The 24454-nt window shown below is 39.2% G+C and overlaps 1 protein-coding gene across 6 annotated transcripts in view; it reads right to left on the bottom strand.

Moving 5' to 3' along the window:
* HMCN1 (hemicentin 1) overlaps positions 1 to 24454 on the bottom strand; it is a 540326-nt gene that overhangs the window by 244892 nt on the left and 270980 nt on the right. For all 6 annotated transcript variants that reach the window (XM_055419093.2, XM_055419092.2, XM_055419094.2 and 3 more), the window contains 7 exons: positions 14054 to 14248; positions 10627 to 10722; positions 9448 to 9575; positions 7999 to 8143; positions 4461 to 4573; positions 1254 to 1413; positions 465 to 633 (listed from right to left, as the gene is read on the bottom strand). In XM_055419093.2, coding sequence (XP_055275068.2) covers positions 465 to 633; positions 1254 to 1413; positions 4461 to 4573; positions 7999 to 8143; positions 9448 to 9575; positions 10627 to 10722; positions 14054 to 14248 — 1006 coding nt within the window. The remainder of the gene's footprint in view (positions 1 to 464; positions 634 to 1253; positions 1414 to 4460; positions 4574 to 7998; positions 8144 to 9447; positions 9576 to 10626; positions 10723 to 14053; positions 14249 to 24454) is intronic.

A 24454-nucleotide genomic window follows, 5' to 3' on the forward strand; every position in this document is an offset into this window, starting at 1 on the left:
TCATATAATACTGCTTATATGTGGAATCTAGAAGAATGGCACGGATGAACATATTTGCAAAGCAGAAATAGAGACACAGATGTAGAGAATTTATGGACACCGACGGGAAAAGTGGGGATGGGATGAACTGCGAGATTAATATTGACACACGTACACTACTCATACTATGTATAAAACGGATAACTAAAGAGAACCTACTGTATAGCACAGAGAATTCTACTCAATGTTCTGTGGTGATCTAAATGGGAAGGAAATCTAAAACAGAGGGGATAGATGTATACTTAAAATCAATTCACTTTGCTGTACAGAAGAAACACAATATTGTGAAGTAACTATACTCCAGTAAAAATTAATAACAAATAAAACTAAAAGTGCTTTTTTTTTTTTGAGACATTTGAAAACCTGAACAGTCGTCTGTCCCAAGAGATTGTTTCACGTGTCGCCATTCATGCCAGGTCTTCTACCTTGGAGAGAATGGAGAGATGAGCTGGGTTTCTTTGGCCCAGGTAATAATGGGTGGGGGTAAACTCTTCACTTCACATGGAAGGGTCACCTCTTCTCCCGCAAGGACTGAGATCTCAACAGGCTTATCCTGGGATGGTCCCCTTTGGTCTCCGAACACTCTGGGCCTTACTAAAACAAACACAAGTTTGGGAAGGGAAAGAGTACATTGAAACAAAGCACACTTCAAGTTAAAATCAGGAGTACTAACATTCTTAAATAATTTTCAAAAAGATTCTGTTGATTTCAAAGTTTGGGGACATATCTAGAGCTCTGCATAAACATTTGCTGCGAGAGCTTAATGGAAAATGACTAGAACATTTTTCTTTACAGCTCTTCCTTTCAGAACACAATGAAAAGGTCCGCCAAAATGCCCTTTCAGAATCTGCCATATGTGAAGTAACCCCTCAAGGCAAAGCGCTGACCAAGACATAGCTGAGGTATGGCTTTGCTAGGAGCCTTAACTATGTGGTGTTTCTAAAGAGGGTTGGGTGCCATAAACATACTCCTTGGAAAAACACCATTGAGTTTTTTCCAAAAGGCTATACCATTTTTCTCTCTTTAAATCAGAATCTAAAGAGAGGAGATGGAGGTTGGCAGGAAAAGTACATTTTTAGTAAAAAACTATAAACTTGGGGGAGAAGTTCACTTTAGGGGTTCAGGCCTCTGGTAACGTTATGTGGGAGAGAAATGTGAGTTTTGGCACAGACAGACAGCATCAGAGAAGAACAGTCGGCCACGGGGGCTCTCACCATAGACAGTCAGCTGCACTTTCCTTTTGGCGTAGCCAGCTGCATTGGTGGCCGTGCACACATACTCCCCACTCTCCTCACCCCCGGGGGACACCACGTACAGACTTCCATCAGCCCCCGCGGAAAACTTAACACTGCTGGTGGAAATCAGCTCGCCCTTCTGCAAAACGACACAGTGAAGATAATAAAGGAGTGACTTAATGCCTGGAAGAGGAAGAGAGGGAGAAAAAAGAATCTCTAAAGGAGAAAATACTAGATTGAAAGGAGGCTAATTTAAAGACAGTTCCTTGTAAGAAAAACAAATAATGCCAAGGTGATATTTCTTACTACTAAACCATGTCCCCTCCATTCTAGAACTACCAAAACTGGAGAGGATGAGGAAGTAGCAAACGGGATGGGTGTTTGTGCTAAGACAGGCACTGTTTTGAACACTTCACATGAATTAACTATGGCAATGCTTAGTAATCACGACAATCCCTATTTTACGGATGAAAGGATTAAGTCTGGGAGCTTGGTGGGATAACTTGCCAAGGTGAAAGAGTCAGTCACTGGTAGAACTAGAAATTGAACCTGGGCAGGCAGGCTCAGGAAGCCGAACTCTTCATCCCCATTGTATTATCACAGAACAAAGGCCATTAGGAAAAGATTTTATTTTTATATTTCCCTAAAATGAATTAAACTTCTACTCAGTACCAGACACTGTGCAGTTTGTGGAGTCAGCTTCACCACCATACTTCTGTGCACAGGATGCAGGAATCTGAGCCTTTCAATTTAATTTACCGATATCAAAACCAACTTCTCTATATTTCAGAGACTTTTAGAAGTATAAAATTAGATGTTATGGCTATCTGGAGAAAACACGGTCCAAAAGGATACACGCACACCAACGTTCAGTGCAGCACTGTTTACAATAGCCAAGACATGAAAGCAACCTAAATGTCTTGGATGGATAAAGATGATGTGATAAATATATACAATGGAATATTGCTGCTGCTGCTGCTAAGACGCTTCAGTTGTGTTCAACTCTGTGCAACCCCATAGACGGCAGCCCACCAGGCTCCCATCCCTGGGATTCTCCAGGCAAGAACACTGGAGTGGGTTGCCATTTCCTTCTCCAATGCAGGAAAGGGAAATCACTCAGTCGTGTCCGACTCTTAGCGACCCCATGGACTGCAGCCCACCAGGCTCTTCCACCCATGGGATTTTCCAGGCAAGAGTACTGGAGTGGGGTGCCATTGCCTTCTCCTAATAGAATATTACTCAGCCATTAAAAAGAATGAGCTGATGCCATTTGCAACAACATGGGTCAACCTAGAAACTGCCATAGTGAGTGAAGTATGTCAAAGAGAATTGTTGTGTGATATCCCTTATACGAAGAGTATGGAAAAGAAATGATACAAAGGAACTTATTTTCAAAATAGAAGCAGACTCACAAACTGAGAGAAGGAACTTACGGTTACCAAGAGGGCAGTACTGGGGGAAGGACAGTTATGAAATTTGAGATGGACATATACACACTGCTGCACTTAAAATGGATAACCAGCAAGGACCTACTGTATAGCACAGGGAACTCTGCTCAGTGTTATGTGGCAGCCTGGATGGGAGGGGAGTTTGAGGGGAGAATGGATCCATGTACATGTATGACTGAGTCCCTTTGCTGTGCACCTGTAACTATCACAGCATTGTTAATTGGCTATACTTTGACATGACATAAAGTTTTTAAGCAGAAGGCAATGACACCCCCACTCCAGTACTCTTGCCTGGAATATCCCATGGACAGAGGAGCCTGGTGGGCTGCAGTCCGTGGGGTCGCTAAGAGTCGGACACAATTGAGCGACTTCACTTTCACTTTTCACTTTCCTGCATTGGAGAAGGAAATGGCAACCCACTCCAGTGTTCTTGCCTGGAGAATCCCAGGGATGGGGGAGCCTGGTGGGCTGCCGTCTATGGGATCGCACAGAGTTGGACATGACTGAAGCGACTTAGCAGCATAAAGTTTTTAAAAATTAGATGCAAAGGCAAAATACTCTGGTTGTGTACTAATTCTACAGACACCGTGTTTCATTATCATGCCGTTATCTTACATTATTTTCTCTCTACCAGATTTAATTAAATATGCCATCATCAAAGCTGTTAAAATATGGAAAGGACTTTGTCAGAAAATGCATTTTTCCTTACTGTAAGATAAAACCATAAAACTTCATGACAGGGAATATAGAGGAGGGATAAACAAGTGCACTGTTGTTATTGTTTAGTCCTTAAGTCATGTCTGACTCTTTGTGACCCCATGGATGGCATCCCGCCAAGCTCTTCTGTCCATGGGATTCCCAGGACATGGGTTGCCATTTCCTTTTCCAGGGTATCTTCCTGACCCGGGGATTGAACCCATGTCTCCTACATTGGCAAGTGGATTCTTTACCACCGAGTCACTAGCAAAGTCCACACAACTTCACATATGTGTCTTGTTTTGGCTTTGAGAAGAGTAGATTCCAAGACAAAGATTTGGACTCAGGGAACTTACTTGGAGAGTGATTCTCAGAGCCTTGAAGAGGAGGGTGGGAGAGCGATGCAAGAAGGAAGGCAGGCTAATAAAGGGTTTCACTGCCCTGGTTTTCTCTGGGGCTGGTTTTATAAGCTCTGTGTGTGCTGGGGACGCTCTGAGACACGATGTATATACAGCTCAGAAGGGTTCTCCTGATAGATGAGAAGTGGGGCATGTATATGGGACATCGCTCCCTCCCAGGAGTTAATGTTCCTACACTTCCTGACCACTTGAGTAGCAGGCTGCGTGACCTTGCAGGGCTTGAAGAAAGCCCTGAGTCCCCAAACCAGAGAGGTACATGCATGAAGGGTGACCCTGGCAGAGCATGGAGCTGTCCACCAGAGCTCCACTGAAGTGGTTGGAATCAACCACTGACAGGGAATAAAAAAAGGATCTGCTGAAACATGTGAAGTGCTGAGAAAAATGCCTAGCCCACAGAATGTGCTATATTATAATGTTCTCTGTTGTGTGAATACTACTTAAGGATCAAATAGGTGAATGCACTAAGGACATTTTAAGGTCCCTTCCAAGAGGTAAGACTGCGTGGTTCTTCCTTTCTGTAAGGTCCTATAGGAGAGTGACAAGTTCCACGTATGACTAAATATATGCAAACGCTATTGTTACAGCACATGTCATTAACAAACACCACTAAAAGCATCCTTTACCTTGGACCAGGCAATAGATGGTTTGGGAATTCCACTTGCTTTGCACGGTAAAGTTACTGGAATGCCTTCAATGGTACTGAGGATCTGCTGTCCATGCTGAATGGTTGGCAGAACTGGAAAAGGAAGCAATTTGAAGAATCTGAGCACCTACACTTCCATTTTGCCTTACAAGTTTAAAGCTGAACTTTTTCACAATAAACCGAATATTTAGAAGAACTAGCAAAGAATCTTTTCTGTTAAAATGTAGGGTCATTTGGAAGGTAGTGTAATAAAGTAAATACAACAGTTACAATCTAAACGATTTAAATAAAACCTTAAAATGAAGTAGCAAATTATGTGTAATATGGTTGATTTTCCTAACAAAAATATGAGAGGATTGAAGGAAATCTGTATTTTCCAGAAATTCAAGATAGAACTACACCCTAAGAGTTAAACATTTTAACATATATCTTTCACCATTGTGCATTACACATTAAGCTGCGGTGAGCAGACTTAAACACACCTCTAGAGAAATGGACTATTTAACCACTACACATTAAATATCTGTCTATACACAAGAATCACTTAGCAAGCTACTAAATTTAATCTTGAAAATAGAATCTGTTTTCTCAAAAGGAATTCAAAAGTTATACTTGAAAAGCCTTAGGAGTTTACATTTAAAAGTCAAAAATACAAGATTCTAAGTCAATGTTTTTTGCTAGGAAAAATGGCATACCTTTTGATTTTAGAAATCAACTAAAGAACTGACACTAATGAGTGAAGCAATAGGAAAGTGAAGATTTTCTCACTTCATTCTGTGTAAATCTACTAATCATAACCAGTGTTAGTCTCTCAGTCATGTCTGACTCTTTGTGACCCCGTGGACTGTAGCCCACCAGGCTTCTCTGTCCATGGGATTCTCCAGGCAAGAATACTAGAGTGAGTTGCCATTCCCTTCTCCAGGGGGCCTTCCTGACCCAGAGATTGAACCTGGGTCTCCTGCACCATCTGAGCCACCAAGGAAGCCCAATCATAACGTCTCCAAATACAAAAAATTACCATTATTTGATGTTCTCAAAATAATGAATTTGATTACAGAAGCTCTCATACATGAAAGTTCCTAACAGCACAATGAACATCGTAAAAGTGCATGTATATATATATATATACATATATATGTGTGTGTGTGTGTATATATATATATATACACACACACCATGCATTTCCTTTCCTTCCCCTAAAAGATGGAGCTGCTTTCTAGGGCTCAAGCACTCACTGTGTCTCTTGTCTTTAAGTCAAATATCCCTAGAATGATCCCAGTTACCCTGGAGTTGAAGTTAACCAGACAAGAGATACTAGAGAACTCAGTGCAAAAGCTTCCTTTTGGAAAAGCTTAGATTAATTTGTTACATACTTTTATTTTCTTCAGATTAGTCTTATTCCTTAGATAATATCTTAGTGAAGAACTGGCAGCAAATTCCCAGCCCTAAACAAGAATGCTGGGCTACTTTTTAAAGCGAGAAATTTAATTCCCAGAATTACCACAGAATAGTCAACTTTCAACTTTGCTGTCATTTTGTGGCAATGTGGAATAAGTCATTTTCTTAAATGCATATTAAGTTTGACAGGTATAAAGGCAGATGTCAGCTATAAATGCAGGCAACAGTTTTCAAATCTGATATCACTTGAGTATATACAGAAGAGCTTTTTCTTTCCAGATTGTCAATCTATGTAAATCAACAATGAAATGGTTTGTCATTTTAATTTGCACTTGTATGTGCATTCATTAATACAATTCTTTTAAGAATTCATTGAGAGCCTTTACTATATTTTTTAATTGATTAAACCAAAGTATAGTTGATTTACAATGTTGTGTTAATCTCTCATAAAGAGCAAAGTGACTCATTTATACATATATATATATATACACCTTATTTTATTTTTTTCCATTATGGTTTATCTCAGTTCAGTTCAGTTCAGTTCAGTTGCTCAGTAGTGTCCAACTCTCCGCGACCCCATGAATCACAGCACGCCAGGCCTCCCTGTCCATCACCAACTCCCGGAGTTCACTCAAACTCATGTCCACAGAGTTGGTGATGCCATCCAGCCATCTCATTCTCTGTCGTCCCCGTTTCCTCCCGCCCCCAACCTTTCCCAGCATCAGAGTCTTTTCCAGTGAGTCAACTCGTTGCATGAGGTAGCCAAAGTATTTAGTCTATGTCAAATGGCTGGGTTAATTTTTTCTTAATCTTATTAATTAAATCACTTATTCATTTTGGATTACGATGGATGAAACAATGTTCTCAAATGACCTCTTTAACTTTTCATTGTTAAATTTCCTTATCTTGATAAACCATAACATTGGTTTGTCGGTCTTCTCCAACTCCTTGGGTCTGGCCAACTTCACAACTAATCACGTCACTCTTTGACCCAGGTGAAAATTTATATCAGAATCCATCTCAAGACAACATTCTAGGAATTGTTAGAAGTAAAAGGAAGATGACGCGAGTACATTTCCACTGTCGATTGTCAAACCAGTCCATAAGCACCCTCTGGGGAATGTATGGGCTCCAGCCATACAGAAACACAACTGTAGGCAGCCTGGCGTTATGGAGTAACTCTTTGGATCGTAACTATTTTAGTGTTACTTTATTATTTCTTCAACAATATTTCATACAAGCTTGGTGGAGGTTGGCACAAGATTGGTCTGAGACTGAAAGAGGTGGAAGAGGCTATTTTTAGGAAAAGCAGACATTAAAAAGAAGATGGTCTGCATTCACTGGAAACTTCAACAGAACAAGCAAAATTTGTAAATTACTAGATTGTCCAATTCAGGCCCTAAAAAAGACTGAATCAACTACTAAAAATAAATGTTCTATTCTACTTTCATCCCTGTACACAGAGCTAGTTTTTAATACTACACTTTAGAAAAGCAATGTTGCAAAGTCTCTAAAGGAAATATTAAAAATAATTATGACAATTTCTTAAACTATGTAGCTGTTGTCTATTGAGACGAAAAAAGTTGACAATGATTACTCATGAGTGGAAAAAAGATAGGCTCTGGATTTTTTTATTTGTGACCTTTATAACATGCAAAAAGAGCCTCTGGAGCACAGGAGATGACCTTTAGAAAAGTTTAGGTCATTTCTAGCTAACACACAAAGGGATTATTAGTAAGGACATGGCCGTTACATAATCTGAAAAGAAGAGGCAGTTTGGATGGTATAATAAGTTCTGCTCGCCCGAAATTAAAATGTATTTTTAAACATAACTCTTTGAGAGCTAAGTTCACTTTTATCAATTAAGAAACCACTTACAAAGGCCCTTGGACAGACTCAGCTAGTGACTCCCAATAATATCTTTTTGTGTACACAGGAAAGGGAAATCTGGAAACAGCCTTAACAATGTTAAATACTGTTCAAGAAATAAGGCTTTTTGTTAAGAATAACAATTAGGAAAGATATCTACTTCTCATAATTAGAGGAACAGAGTGATTCGATTTAAAGACATGGACGCAGTTCTGAACTGGGAAAAAGGTTATGATGGGTGCGCCTCTTACCATGCACGTCCACAGTGGTAGTTTTGTTAGTGGTTCCAGCAACGTTACTGGCCACACAAGTATACTCCCCTCCATCCTGCAAACGGACTCTTTCAATATGGAGACTCCCATCACTGCGTACAGTGATATAAGGGTTTTGGACCAACTTGAAGGGAAAAAAAGTCATTTTTAATTAAAAAGGCAATAGTGTCTAAGTCAAAAGCAGATCTGCTTCCTTTTCCAACTAGGTTATTAAATGTCTTATAAAATAATGAAATATTTTAACATCCTTAAGTGAAAAATGATGAGCATAAAATGTTACCAAGCATCATAACAATTGTATGTCATTGTAATATACCACCAAAAATTCTATCCACTAACATCTGTCGGAATTATGCACATGTTGGAAAGGGAAAGAAATAGAAACAACATTTACTCCCTGTTTCTGTAATTTTGGTTATCATGAAGAACCCAAATTTGACTCTTACTATTAGCTTAATTTGTTCTTTTGCAAGAAGACTTGATTACCACTTGCAAGCCATTTGACATTTTTATTTTGGCAATCAAGCATCACTCAAACAGAGAGAACGATCTCAACACCCACCCTATTCAGTGACAGATACAAATACTAGAAGTCAATGCATGATATAGGAACTACGTGAGAGAAGGGTGACAACAGTATGTTAACGATCATTACCTCTCTCTACCATTTATGTATTTTGTTCAATCACACAGTACTTTAGTGCTCAAACAGTGTCATCCTATGTCATAAGGGCATTTATTATTGAGTGAGGTACACTCATTTTTCTCAGGTTTTTATGCAAATATGAACATTTTTACATCTTATTTCATGCACTCAATTCACTTTTCGTTGGCACTTCAAGAGGAGAGTAAGTCTAAATACTCTGGAAAATAGAAGGAAAAATGCTCTGAAGTAGATGAAAATTTATTGCCATAGATAGTATGTTTACAGAATAATTCCTTAGAACTGTGAAAATTTTTCAAATTTCTTCATAATCAGAAGTTATGCCTTGAAAAACAATGACACAAAATTGATCCACATTGTAAAACAGTTCACTGTAAAAGAATGTTTGAAGATAATAATAAAGATTAAAATATAAAATGAAACAATTTTATGAGAATATTAACATTTTGTTATGTTCTGCAAAGAAGGATATAAAATATTTAAATGCTATGAAAACAAACTTCATCCTTGCTTCATTTTTTACATATTCTGGAATGTTCTAGTAACACTGAATTTAATGCAAAATCATAAAAATTACACCATTGACTATTTCTCCATCATATTAATTCCAAAGTCAGATAAACTGCATAAACATGTTAATACTGAAAAAATTTATTTTTTCAATGTTTGCATATTTATTTTATTGAAATTTCAGTGGTTGAAACACATTGCCTCTTACTCAAGAAAATTAGGAATATGAAAGCATGGCTATAAAATGCTCTTACCAAGGCTGAATTCTTAATCCACCGACGTTCTGGAATGGGATTTCCAGCCAGTAGAACACAAGGCAAAGTAAGCTGCTGTCCTTCAATTACACTGGTCACGGGGGGGCTGATTCCAATGAGTGGAGTGACTAAAGCAGACAGAGCACACAGCCACCATCAGCACTATTTCACTCAGAAGGAAGGCCAATTCTTTCATAGATCAAGACGAATCCTAATGAAGCTATCAGAAAACCGAGTTTTCAAGAACAAGGTATTTAAATGCACATATGTACAAATTAGAAGATAGCAATTCAGGACCCTTCTAAGCAAGAGAGACTGACAAGAGGATAGGTAATAGTATGGAAGTTAAGAAAGTTACATAGAGTAGGTCTACAGCTTGAAGGCCAGAAAAGTCAAGCCAAGAAATTTGCAAAATATTCAACAGACAGATGGAGAGTGACTGAAAGCACTGATAAATAGAAAAGTAGAATCATCAGCAAATATTCATCTGGGAACTTACTGGACAAGGGACAACTAGAAGAGATGAGATTAGTGAGGAGGCTGTCATAACAGCTCAGGCAAATAGAATGATAGAAGGCACAGAAACGCTGTAAACACATCCTTTTCTAGAAATCAATGAATAAATTCAACATGAATCAAAGTAAAACCCCTAGTAAAGTAAAAATCAAAGTAAAAGCCCTAAGAGATTCTTCTTGGAAAATTTAACCATATGTACATGTTGTTCCAAGGAACAGACATAGGATATAAATTTAAGCATGTGGCCCAATGGGTATTTTAATCAGTGGGAAGAGAATATTCAATAAAAGATACTTTAACAAAGTCTTAACTTCATATCACACATAGAAATAATTCCATGTGGACTAAAATGATAAGTGTAAAGAAAAGAACTAGAAAAGAATACCACCACTGTGTGTGTGTGCAGTCATTCTTAGACTTAATTTATTCAACTGAGCTTCATTTCTTCAGGTGGAAGGCAAGGAGCTTAAAGCGGATATCTCTAAGGTTATTTCCACTTCTAACATCAGGGAAATATAAAACGGGGCAGAAGGGAAGGACGGCTAATGTTGCAATCAGATACATCAGATACTTACTTTTTTTTTTTTTTATAAATGGTACAAGGAAGAGATGAGGTAGTAGAGAAGCCTGATGTTTGCAAAAAGTGTACTTCATTGATCTTACCAAGTCCTGTCACTGTTACTGTCGTCTGGGACTGGATCTTTCCAAACTGGTTTTCCGCTTCACAAATATATGTTCCTTTATCACTTGCCCACAAGTCTAAAAAGAAGAGATTATTCACTCACTCAGCACCACCCATTAACCACATGTGAGTCACAGTGCTGAGATCTGTAAGTGCAAAATATGATTCTGCCGCCTGGTAGTTCCCATTCTAGGAAAGGAGACATACATAGAAAACAACAATCCTACTGCAGTGTGAAAATGCTCTCATTTGAGCTTCAGACCGTGAGCTGTGGGAGCAGAGAGACAGAAGTGCCTGACGGCATGAGGAGGAGCTAGGGAAGGAGTCACATAGGAGTTAATATCTGCATGTGCATGTGTGCTTAGTCGTGTCAGATTCTCAGCGACCCCATGGACTGTAGCCCGCTAGGCTCCTCTGTCCTTGGGATTTCCAAGCAAGAATACTGGAATGGGTTGCCATTTCCTCTTCCAGGGGATTTTTCCAACCCAGGAATTGAGCCCATATCTCCAGCCTCTCCTGCATTGCAGGCAGGTTCTTTACTTCTGAGCCACTAGGGAAGTCTGAGCTATACCTTAAACACCTTAAACAACAGGTAGAACAGAGGAAGGGCAGTCCAAACCCAATGGGCTCAAAGGCAAGAACATGACTTGAAAAACCATGCTCTGTTCAAAGAATGGAAATATGTATCACCTCCCTGGGGACATTTTGGAGGCTGGCAGGAGAGACTGTTTTCATTGATACATGATTAGGGGAGGATTCACAGGTGACTCGGCAGTAGAGAATCCATCTGCAATGCAGGAAACCTGGAGATGCGGATTTGACCCCTGGGTCGGGAAGGACCCCTGGGTCGGGAAGAGCCCCTGGAGGAGAAAATGGCAATGTACTCCAGTAATCTTGCCCAGAAAATCCCATGGACAGAGGAGCCTGACAGGCTACAGTTCATGGGGTCACAAAGAGTCCGACATGACTTAAAATAACAACAGCAAATGATAATGAGTGTCTACTGGCAACAACTAGGCAGACAATGTGTGGGGGTGGATTCACAATAGGAATAATATCCCAAGTTCAGCAAGACTTTCAAAGGCCCCACTGGAAATTTTTGGATTTGATGACTTTGTTTATAATTATTTGAGCCTACAACCTAACCCTGTGTAAGTGGAAGAAAGAAAGAACTTTTCCAAAATTGTATACCATTTTAGAACCAGCCTAGAGTTTCTGGGTCATCAATCCATAATCCTTTATCACTCTACATTTTAGCTGTCAAATTCATGATGATGTAAATAAACATGTATGCATACTCTGTGAGCACTGCCTGGATATTTAACTGTTGCTGCTGCTGCTACTGAGTTACTTCAGTTGTGTCCAACTCTGTGAGACCCTATGGACTGCAGCCCACCAGGCTCCTCTGTCCATGGGATGCTCTAGGCAAGGGTACTGGAATGGGTTGCCACGCCCTTCCTCCAGGGGATCTTCCCAACCCAGGGATCAAACCCAGGTCTCCTGCATATCAGGCAGATTCTTTAGCACTGAGCCACCAGGGAAGCCCATTTATCTACTGAAATAAGTATTATTTTAAGAAAAATTACTTTGTTTTCTTTTGTACTAAATTTGCATGTTAAAATTTTTTATTACAAAGGTCAAATATATAAAATTTTCAGAGTAATAAAGAGCATATTTATGAAATATTTTAAATTAAAGTTTCTGTTGGGGATAAGGGGTAGGGTTATTGGGTTACCAGTTGTGTGGACATAATCAGGAGCCTGAAGATGACGAGGTAGACTGCTGCCTTTTAAAAAGCATAGTTTTATCTTATGAGCAACTGGGAAGTCAAAAGAAGGTTTTAAATAGGGGACTGATTGTCATCTTTGCAAATACCTTAACTAAAATAAGCACATTTTAGTCTATTGATAAGACACTGACAGAGAAAAAATTATAGTTTTCTATTATGAATAGTTCCCTCCTATCTCAAAGAGTGCTGACCAAGTTTCTACTTTGCTAACCACACGCATGTAACTATAGAATTCCATCTGGTAAATGCTGCTGGCATGTACTCTCAAAATTAGCAAACATTCATTTGCTAAGGCAACTTCGGCAAATCACCTGGTTAATAAGTGGATTATTTCTAACCAAGATATTAGCAACTCAGGCTATTTTGTAAAGAAATACAAAATACCACTGAGAACTACATTTCTAATTGCTAGCTTCCTCTTAGATAATTTACTTCGAGCAACTGGACAACCACTGATGAATACACTGCCCTCCTTTATTTTTCCTTTTCTTTCATTTCCACCAACTGATTTGTTTTCAAGTCTTTTTGTTTCCCTCTGGGCTGTATCTCATCACCACTGTGTCAACCTATCTGTGTGAGCTTCTCTGTTCCTCCTTCTAGCTCACATCTTCTCTATCCCACAGAGGAGCTGTTCTGAAACAGTACTTTCACATGCCTTTTCCTGCCTAGGAAGCTTGGGGGGCTATTTGCTACCTTACCAACTACATTTCTTCACCTGCACATTTCAGGTTCTGCACAATCTGACCCATCTGTTGAGTAATTCTCCTATATACTAATATGGCCACCCGCTCAGACAGTAGATTATAAAATATCTGAGGGAGGAACCCAATATTTGACTTCAGTCTTTACCACAGAGCCTAGCACAAAGCTGAATAAGTGCTTGTTATTAGTTTAATTTGTACTGAAACTTTAAGAGAGGTTAATGTACATTTGACATTTTTAATAAACATAAAAACCACTTATGGGGGGCTTTCTACAAAATACCCTAAAACGCCATTTTTTTTAAAAAAGTCAATTAATCATTGAATTGTTTTTACTCATCTTATGCCATTATCCAAATATTCTTAACAATATATGAAAATATACTAAGAGTTTACAAATATCTGAATGCTTGAGATTATTGGTAAAAGTTTGAGATGATGGAATATTTGACTTTTTAAAAAATGTTTTGCTCCAGATAGACAGTTTTTAATCAACATTGATAGTGAATAGGGTCCCTATGCATGTGATTATGAATTCTTGGCCCCAAACAATTAAAATTAACTAACTACTAGTAATATTTTACCTCTCTATACAACAGTTGGTATAAGAGTAAATAAGACATGATTACTTACCCACCTACAGGCCCAGATTGACTCTTTTTGTAATAGGAAACTGAGATATAAAGAAGTCACACTGCTTCATAAGTCTTTATGATATAGTAACAACATAAAATTGAATAAAATACTACTCATTTACAATAAATCCCATGAGTGCAATATTATTTTAAAATGCAATTCAACAAACACAAAATGTGTTGGCAAGATTAATTTACTATTTTGAACATATCAACGCCTATGTATAAAAAATGTATACTTTCAATGTACATATTTTTATAAAATATATTTCCTTTAACCTACTTGAAATAAAGAGATCTCCTGTTCTTAGTTGGCTGATGGAACTCACTGAAAAAGGTCTTGAGAAGATGGGCATGTTGTCTAATCTTCGCCATTTAATCTTTGGTTCTGGATAACCCTGGACATAGCAAGGTAATGTCACATTTGAGCCAATTTCCACAGATACATCAGTAGGTTCTTGTATAAAAACTGGAGGTGCTGGAAGATATTTAAAATGAAAAAAAAAAAGATCATTGGTATCGTATATAGGCAATGAAATAGAAAATAATTTATATCTAATTTAATAAACAGCATGAATAAACTGCAGCCATGAAATTAAAAGACGCTTGCTCCTTGGAAGAAAAGCGATGACAAATCTAGACAGCATATTGAAAAGCAGAGACATTACTTTGCCAACAAAGGTCCGTCTAGTTAAGGCTATGGTTTTTCCAGTAGTCATGTATGGATATAAGAGTTGGAGTATAGAGAAAGCTGAGTGCCGAAGAATTGATGCTTTTGAACTGTAGTGTTGGAAAAGACTCTTTGGAGTCCCTTGGACTGCAAGGATATCCACCCAGTCCATCCTAAAGGAAACCAGTCCTGAATATTCATTGGAAGGACTGATGCTGAAGCTGAAACACCAATACTCTGGCCACCTGATATGAAGAACTGACTCACTGGAAAAGATCCCAATGCTGGGAAAGACTGGAGGAGGGAGGAGAAGGGGACGACAGAGGATGAGATGGTTGGATGGCATCACTGACTCAATGGACATGAGTTTGAGCAAACTCTGGGGGTTAGTGATGGACAGGGAGGCCTGGCGTGCTGCAGTCCATGGGGTCTCAAAGAGTTGGACACAACTGAATGCCTAAACTGAACTGAATTTAATAAACAACAGATTGAATTTGAATCAATTTATTGTTCACATACTATTATAAATATACATTTTAAATACTCGTCTGCTATTAAAACACATTTTCTTAATAAATAAATAGAGGCACAAGGAAGTTCAACTATTCCCTTAACGTGATAAGATAGAAGCAATGACAATTTAAATCAGGATTTCCTTAACTAAAGAGAATCTTTTATTTCTGGAATTTGTATTTTAGTTTATGCCACACTCCTCAAAACTTTAAATTTTCTAATAAATAAGTCTGCTTTGTAATGAAATACTTTAGACAATTTCCAAAATTTAAATCTTTTGGAGGAATTTTTAAATAATTAATTCATATCAGGGCTTATTCTTCAATAGATCACTATATAACAAGCAGACAGTATTTAATCTTAAATTATATTCTTGGTGTATATCACATTCTTGCTTCTCAATACCTTTTATTTTTGCATTTATGAGTTAAAGAAATTGAAGCTTAAGAATCAATAATTTAAATTTACCGGGTAGCTTTTGATAAATGGAGCCTATAATTTAGATAACCACAGAAGCCAGAAGGAAAAATGAAAGGTTAACAGGCCTACCTTGGAAAATACAGGAATGCAAGATAGGGAGGATGCTGTCAGCAAGCCTAAATAGATGAGGCTCTCAGTATATCCCACAGAACTTATGAGTAATGATGTGTGAGGCATCAGGCAAGGAGAAACACATAAGATACTATTAGAGGTAATAGATGAAGCCTGTTCAGTGTAGAGGAAGTACCCAAGAAGGCCTCTTTGATAATGTCAAGATTAAACACTGGTTATGAATTGCAACAACTATAGCATATAGAGCCAGAGACTTGCTTAAGTCCTCTTCACTAATTATCTCATTTGATCTTCATAATATCCCTATGAGGTAGATACTGTTACTATCCCAATTTTATAGAAGCTGAAACAGAGATGGTTAATTTGCTAAGTGTCACATGGAGCTGAACAATGGAACTAGTACTGAAAATCAGACTGATTTGACTCCAGAGTCACAGTTCTTTATCATTTTATCAGCCTCTCTTCTCTGTGGGTACTTATAACTGCCCAAATTCAAGCTGGTTATCCACCTGGTAAAAATAGGTGTGGAGATCACTTCTCTCCTCCTAAATGGTAATTCTGGGACTTGGGTGTACACCTGTCTCCCAAGTAGCATTAGTGCTTTATTAACCTGGGCTAAAGGACCTCCTTTAACTTTGTAGTCCTATTTTCCATTAGTTCTCTATACAAATCTTATTCTCTGGACAATCAGAACTTACTCCAGGCAAGGACTGACCTTTCAAATCAGCACCTGTGCCAACACGACTCCTTTCAAATGCGATGTCTGAAGTTGATCTCTGGCTATTGAAATACTAACGGTTCTTGAATGCAGTTCAAAAGGCCCTTCCTCAATCACATCTCTTACCGTCCTAAATGGATATGATTTTTTCCCTCTCTGAGGTTTCAGAGAACTCACTCTACACTGCTCTCATGGCAATGGCTCTATTCAGTCTCTTACTAGACTACACATTTGACTTTCTGCAGAGAATTTATATTTGCAACCATGTTTCTATCTTCTATAGCAGCTAACATGGCACTCTGTGCATTATACATGACTGTGAGATATCTGTGAATGACTGAATCAGTATTAAAACAACAATAACCTTGTGTGTGTGTGTGTGTGTGTGCATTACGTGTACAAGATGAAAACAACATTGGTTGAATACATTAGATTTGAATTTTGAAAAAACACGGCAATGTCGTAAGTCCCACCATTTGTTTATTGAAACTACGTAAAATAAAATTTAACACTACTATTGAGTAATGTGCCTCTAAAAATAAGTTGTGTATCTATTCAGATTTCTCTTACCTCTATATGGGAATTTGACTAATAAAAAACAATAGGTAAAATAAATGCATTTAAAAATAGTTTAGAAAGCAGCTCACTGTTTGCTTATCCTAGTTATGTAAGGCCTGACTTCTATCTGGAATGAGATTAAAGAAGGAATTCAAGACCCACCTCCCAGAATATTGGAAATAAAAGCAAAAATAAACAAATGGGACCTAATGAAAATCAAAAGCTTTGCACAGCAAAGGAAACTATAAGTAAGGTGAAAAGACAGCCTGCAGAATGGGAGAAAATAATAGCAAATGAAGCAACTGATAAAGGATTAATCTCCAAAATAGACAAGCAGCTCCTGCAGCTCAATTCCAGAAAAATAAATGACCCAATCAAAAAATGGGCCAAAGAACTAAACAGACATTTCTCTAAGAAGACATAAAGATGGCTAACAAACACATGAAAAAATGCTCAACATCCCTCATAATCAGAGAAATGCAAATCAAAACCACAATGAGATACCATTTCACACCAGTCAGAATGGCTGCTATCCAAAAGTCTACATGCAATAAATGCTGGAGAGGATGTGGAGAGAAGGGAACCCTCTTACACTGTTGGTGGGAATGCAAACTAGTACAGCCGCTATGGAGAACAGTGTGGAGATTCCTCAAAAAACTGGAACTAGAACTTCCATATGATCCAGCAATCGCACTCCTGGGCATACACACCGAGGAAACCAGAATTGAAAGAGACACATGTACTCCAATGTTCATCGCAGCACTGTTTATAATAGCCAGGACAGGGAAGCAACCTAGATGTCCATGTGCAGACGAATGGATAAGAAAGCTTTGGTACATATACACAATGGAGTATTACTCAGCCATTAAAAAGAATGCATTTGAATCAGTTCTAATGAGGTGGATGAAACTGGAGCCTGTTATACAGACTGAAGTAAGCCAGAAAGAAAAACACCAATACAGTATACTAACGCATATATATGGAATTTAGAAAGATGCAAATGATAACCCTGTATATGAGACAGCAAAAGAGACACAGATGTATGGAACAGTCTTTGGGACTCTATGGGAGAGGGTGAGGGTGGGATGATTTGAGAGAATGGCATTGAAACATGTATGTTGTCATATGTGAAACGAATCACCAGTTTAGGGTCGATGCATGTTATAGGATGCTCAGGGCTGGTGTGCGGGGATGACCCAGAGGGAGGATGGGGGGGGAGGGAGGTGGGAGGGGGGTTCATGAAGGGGAACTCATGTACACCCAGGGAGGATTCATGTCAGTGTATGGCAAAACGAACCAATATAATATTGTAAAATAATTAGCCTCCAATTAAAAAAAAAAGAAATATTAATCAGAAAAAAAAATAAAGAAGGAATTCATAGGGCCTGGACTCCATCTTAGGCTTGTTCATGCTGATCATGCTCAGCCACCTCCCCAATGGACTCTGAACTCTGTGCTTAGTGCCTATGGAAACTACAATAGAAAGATAAGATCCCCTCTAGACAGGGGAATCTTGAAGAGCACATCCAGGTTACTCATCACCTAAGAGAAAACATACTCTAATCACCCCTGTCTCTGGACAGGCCTTAAATTCTTTCCGTGTCTATCGGAATGTAATCACAGGCTTATTGATTATTAACTGTTTGAACACCTAACACATGAATGATGGGGTTACTGTGATTGTATTTACCCTTCCTATGTTTTATGTAAGTCTCAAGGAAATTGGGGTGGTGGGTTCGACGTACACATAGGGTATAAAAGATTTTCACAAACGGTGGTCAGGGTCCTTGGCTAAGAGGAGACTTTGCCTTGGGCCCGCCGGTGTAATAAACTGCACTCCACTATCTGCATTGTCCTTCTGAGTGAGTTTGCCTCCCGGAACACGTGGCTACAACACAATTAGTCATTTATTCTACAGTGAGTTGCTTTTCTGAAAAAGAGATGTACAAATGTCACAAAATATGCTAGGTTCAGAGCAAACAGGTGAATCTAGAGATGGGACCAAAAATAAGCTCCAGAAAAGCAAAAGATATGCAGAAGCCTGGGACTAATCAACTCTTTGGGAGGAAACCAAGATTAGTGACATAATAGAACACAGTCATCAGTGAAAATGGAGATGAATGAGACTTTTCAGACATAAGAAAGCCAAGACAAACCAGATTTAAAAAGGATAAGTGAAGCTCAAGTTGTGCCCATAAAACTGAATTGAGATGAGAGAAGTCACCTGTAAAGAAGCTTTGGGAACAGTGTGAGGCACGAGACAAGCCCAAGGTCAGGGAATAAACGTCCTAGTTTCAGAAAACAAGGGAAATGAGAGGCACTAGATGAGCAGCCAAGACGGCATCAATGACAAGCAAACCTCAATATGAAGCAGCTCAAGAGGACTTTTAAGAACTTCCTGCTCCTGAGCATGGCCAACTCAGACTCCAAGTGATTTACGTTGGGTGGATGGTAAATAGGTTAGCAAAATCAGTGGGAAAGGAAGCAGAATTTAATTTAGTTAAAAACAAACAAACAAAAAATAGAAGGAAATGGCAACCCCCTCCGGTATTCTTGCCTTGAGAATCCCATGGACAGAGGAGCCTGGCGGGCTCCAGTCCATGGCGTCGCAGAGTCGGACACGACTGAGCCGCTAACACAGAGCAGCTAGTAGATGAGAGAAGCAGCTTAGGGAAACAACAGCCCGCCAGGTGGCATCACATTGCAGCTGCACTATTTCTGAGTATATAAACTTGAAAAATTATTTTACCTCCCCCAGTCTCAATTTCCCCATCAACAAAAGAGGGATAATAACATATCCTATCTCATGGTCTTAAAGAAAGAATCATTATCAGTCATTTAGCATGCAGTAATTACCCAAGTATTGACTATCAGTGATCATAAATGCTGTATAGTTAATTTGTTAAATTATAGGTCTAGAGTTTAATGTATCTAATATTAGTTTTAAATTTGGTTTCTGTATATACTGTTTCTGTTCTATGTTTTGGATTTTTGGCCCCGAGGCATGTGGGATCTTAACCTCCAGTCAGGGGTCGAACCCTTACTTTCTGCACTGGAAGTGAAGTCTTAGCCACTGAACTGCCAGGGAAGATCCTGGCTTCTGCATATAGTCTAACAGATTTATTATGCTGGGTCCTCTATGATCCCCTAAATATATTTATGTGCAAGCACCTTGAGCGCACAGGGTTAATGCTCAGTACAGCTTTGGTGTCACTTACACGTGGACGTGGTTGTATGAACGCATTATTTTGAAAATATAAAACTTACAAATAGATTTACCATCATGATCTAAAACCTATTCTATAAAGTTATTCTAGTTCCTTAGGTGATAATTAAATCTCCCCTGACTATGGCAACTTTTGCATTACATTAGTCCAACTGAAAATTTTTTTTGTAAAATGGCTGAACATCCTGTTTTGGTTCTACCAAACCACAGAACATGAAACCACAGTCTAAGTCTAAAACATCACCCTCTGTGGTGTGGAATCCTGCAAATAAAGTCACTGCCAGGCCAACTTTTTGTTTGATGTAGCCAATCCTTTTCTCTTCCAAATGACATCCTTTTGAAAAAGGATGAAAAGCACTGGTAACGTTCCCTGAACGCTGACCTGAAATGTCCACAACTTAAAGTCATGATAATGAGAAATAGGAAAATGGAGACTCACAACAAGAAGCTAGAACTCAAAAATAACACGAAACAGACTTTTAATGATTATTTTTTGATCTAGTATTGTTTATGTGAAGTAACAGACCCACAAAAACAATCTGAAAGTCCAACTAGTTACATGATATGGATAAAAGCAAGTTTTTCTTCTTAAGTCATAATCTACTTAAATTTATGCCCAATAGTTCTGGAACTCAAATGAATAATTTTATGCACTACTAAAAAGTAGCACTTAAATTATCTCAAGTCCTCTTTTCAAAAATCAAGTGGAAACACTGACTATGCTTAATCTTAAATGCTATACCACTATTTGTAATGCTTTTTTTGTATTATTTTTCAAGACTGGGAGAATCAAAATGACCACTCAGGTTGTAAAGTAAATATTCACTTATTTTGATACATGTTCCATTAAGCAGCTTTGATGGAAAAGCAGTAACTGCTCACACACTGGATGTATTGGGTTGGCCAAGAAGTTTAAACCCAAACAAACTTATTGGTCAACCCAATATATGGGCTACGATACCTCATTTCATCTTCACAGCCAACCTATCAAGTTGTTGGTTGGTACGTTGGTTAGTTGCTAAGTCACGTCTGATTCCTTTTGCAATCCCATGGACTACAGTCCAGCAGGCTCCTCTGTTCATGAGATTTCCCAGACAGAAAAACTAGAGTGGGTTGCCATTTCCATCTCCAGGGGATCTTCCTGACCCAGGGATTGTCTCCTGCTTCTCAGGTGAATTCTTTACCACGGAGCCATGTGGGAAGCCCAACCTATCAAGTAGGTACTATTAAAAGTTAGGCAGAAAATCCAGTCCTTTTTTACAGCCTATTCTCTTAACCACTATATAAATTCTGGGTAAAACTTGGCTTTTTTTTTGGGGGGGGGGTTGCTTTTAAACCTACTTGTAGTAATCAGAAGCATCACCACAAGTGTGACGTGCACAGTGTGTGGCGGTTACATCATCTATTTGTTAGGATATGCAACAATACTTTTAGGGGGCCAGAAAAGGTCTCATCAAACTCTGTGAGCTATTAATACAATGATCAGAATACTGATGGTGAATAGGGAAATAGTTAAGGCATGCCAAAATCATGAATGGTGATGTAATATTAAGTTATTTGGCAACTGCTAACAATGATCAAGGTTACAGTAAGCAAACAATAGAGTTTATGTAAGTAGCTCCATCAGGAAAACTACTGGAATAAAATTAAGGAAGCCATTGTTTTAGAAAAGGTCACTGAGAGTGAAGATTTTGAATATGAGTGAAGAGAAAAAAAAATCCAGATCAAGGAAAAAAGGATAAATATATAACTTTTTTTCTTATAGCCTTTTATTTTAAGGCCATTTCAAATTTCCACCTCTCTGCTCCAAATTAGTAATCATGTTCCTCTGAGCCCCATGTCAACCAACTACCAACTTCAAGAACTTCAGCCCTCCAGCAATTTCTCCTTTTCATCAGATCTCATGCCCAGACCACAGTTTTCTAAACTCAAAACAGTTTTTTAATTTCACTATAACTATTTGCTAAACCAGTCAATCTTAAGGGAGATCAACCCTGAATATTCACCGGAATGACTGATGCTGAAGTGAATCTCCTGTATTTTGGTCATTGATGAGAACAGACAATTCAATGGAAGAGTCCCTGATGCTGGGAAGATTAAGGACAGAAAGAGAAGAGGGCTTCAGAGGATGAGATGGCTGGATGGCACCCCCGATGCAATGGACATGAACTTGGGCAGACTTTGGAAGACAGTGAGGGACAGCCATCATTTTTCCCTTCAGAAAACTAAGATCATGGCATCTGGTCCCATCATTTCATGGCAAATAGATGGGGAAGCAGTGGCACTTTATTTTTTGAGGCTCCAAAATCACTGCAGATGGTGACTGCAGCCATGAAATTAAAAGACGCTTACTCTGTGGAAGAAAAGTTACAACCAACGTAGACAACATATTAAAAAGCAGAAACATTACTTTGCCAACAAAGGTCCATCTAGTCAAGGCTATGGTTTTTCCAGTAGTCATGTATGGATGTGACAGTTGGACTATAAATAAGTCTGAGCTGAAGAACTGATGCTTTTGAACTGTGGTGTTGGAGAAGATGCTTGAGAGTCCCTTAGACTGCAAGGAGATCCAACCAGTCCATCCTAAAAGACATCAATCCTGAATATTTATTGGAAGGACAGATGTTGAAGCTGAAACTCCAATACTCTGGTCACCTGATGTGAAGAACTGACTCATTTGAAAAGACTCCAATGCTGGGAAAGATTGAAAGCAGGAGGAGAAGGGGACGATAGAGGATAAGATGGTTGGACGGCATCACTGACTCAATGGACATGAGTTTGAGTAAACTCCAGGAGTTGGTGATGGACAGGAAGGCCCGGCGTGCTGCAGTCCGTGGGGTCGCAGAGAGTCGGATAGGACTGGATGATTGAACAACAACAATTTGCCTGTGGTCTCGTAATATAACAGATGAGAGGGTTGAGTCCTCTTAGGTGTATCATATATTAGCAGTATGACGTTGGATAATTTACCTAACCTCTTTGAGCTCATAACAGAGATACTCATAGAGCAGACTTCATAGTTATTATGAAATGAAATTATGTGAAATGCTTCACACAATGGTTGGTACTTATTAAACACCAATTAAAGCCTTATTGCAAGGAGATCCAACCAGTCCATTCTAAAGGAGATCAATCCTGGGTGTTCATTGGAAGGACTGATGCTAAAGCTGAAACTCCAATACTTTGGCCACCTCATGCAACGAGTTGACTCACTGGAGAAGACTCTGATGCTGGGAAAGGTCGGGGGCGGGAGGAGAAGGGGACGACCGAGAATGAGATGGCTGGATGGCATCACCGACTCTGTGGACATGAGTTTGGGTGAACTCCGGGAGTTGGTGATGGACAGGGAGGCCTGGCGTGCTGTGATTCATGGGGTCGCAAAGAGTCGGACACGACTGAGCGACTGAACTGAACTGAAAGACTTATTGAGTTAAGTCTTTCAGAATCTTACTGTTTGCTGTTAACAACCTTGAGTCCTTTGCTCCATATATTACCATCTAATCGACTTTCCCCCATCTTCATTTCTTTCACAACCTTGGAGAAGAGAGGGAAGGTGAGGATTAGTCTACAGACATAAAGGTAGGAGGCGAGGGGACTGACTGCCAAAATGTCTCACTTCCATCTCTGAGGTGGAAGGGAAAGCCACAGCTGAGAGAAAAGGTGGTGGAGTATAGGAAGGGACTTGAAAAAGTTCTCAGCTTTGAACTGCCCATAGGGAATGGGAGAGAAAGTTACACACAGATACACAGGAGGACCGAGCTCTGAGTGAAGAGCTGAGGAAGGATTTTGTTACGTCATCTCAGCCCAAGGTTTAGGTGATCCCTCCCATTGGTGTGTCAGGATCATCACTAAAGGAAAGGATGAGAAGATGACTCCAGGTTACAGCCTGTCTGAGGGGGTGTGAGTACAAGAGGGAAAAAGACCTGCGGGCACGAATCAGAGATGTGCTGGAGACAAAGAGGCAGACTGATGTCTAGGTTATAAAATATCAAACTTTCATTAGGACGTTTCCTAATCTCCTCCAAGTCACTCCAGCACGGACGGCTCTAACTTTTATATTGCTTCTCGCTCATCAGAAGAGAAACTTGGAAAGTCCAGAAGCTAAAAATATTATCAAGAAGGCACCAAGTAAGCATGTAAGGTGTTTAGATTTTCTACAATCTTGGAAGGTTGATGGTGTCATTCCCTTTTCTCTGAAGACTTTCTACAATCTTCGAGGGATTGAGGGTATCATTCTCTTTTCTCTGGAGATTGTCTACAATCTTGGAGGGGTTGAGGATATCATTCCCTTTACGCTGAGCTATTTCACTCCTCTAGAGCTGCTGCTGCTGCTGCTAAGTCACTTCAGTCGTGTCTGACTCTGTGTGACCCCATAGACGGAAGCCCACCAGGCTCCCCCGTCTCTGGGATTCTCCAGGCAAGAACACTGGAGTGGGTTGCCATTTCC

Source organism: Moschus berezovskii, chromosome 17 (genome assembly GCF_049115385.1).
Source record: "Moschus berezovskii isolate FMDL1 chromosome 17, NW_MosBer_1.0, whole genome shotgun sequence".
Taxonomy (NCBI): domain Eukaryota; kingdom Metazoa; phylum Chordata; class Mammalia; order Artiodactyla; family Moschidae; genus Moschus; species Moschus berezovskii.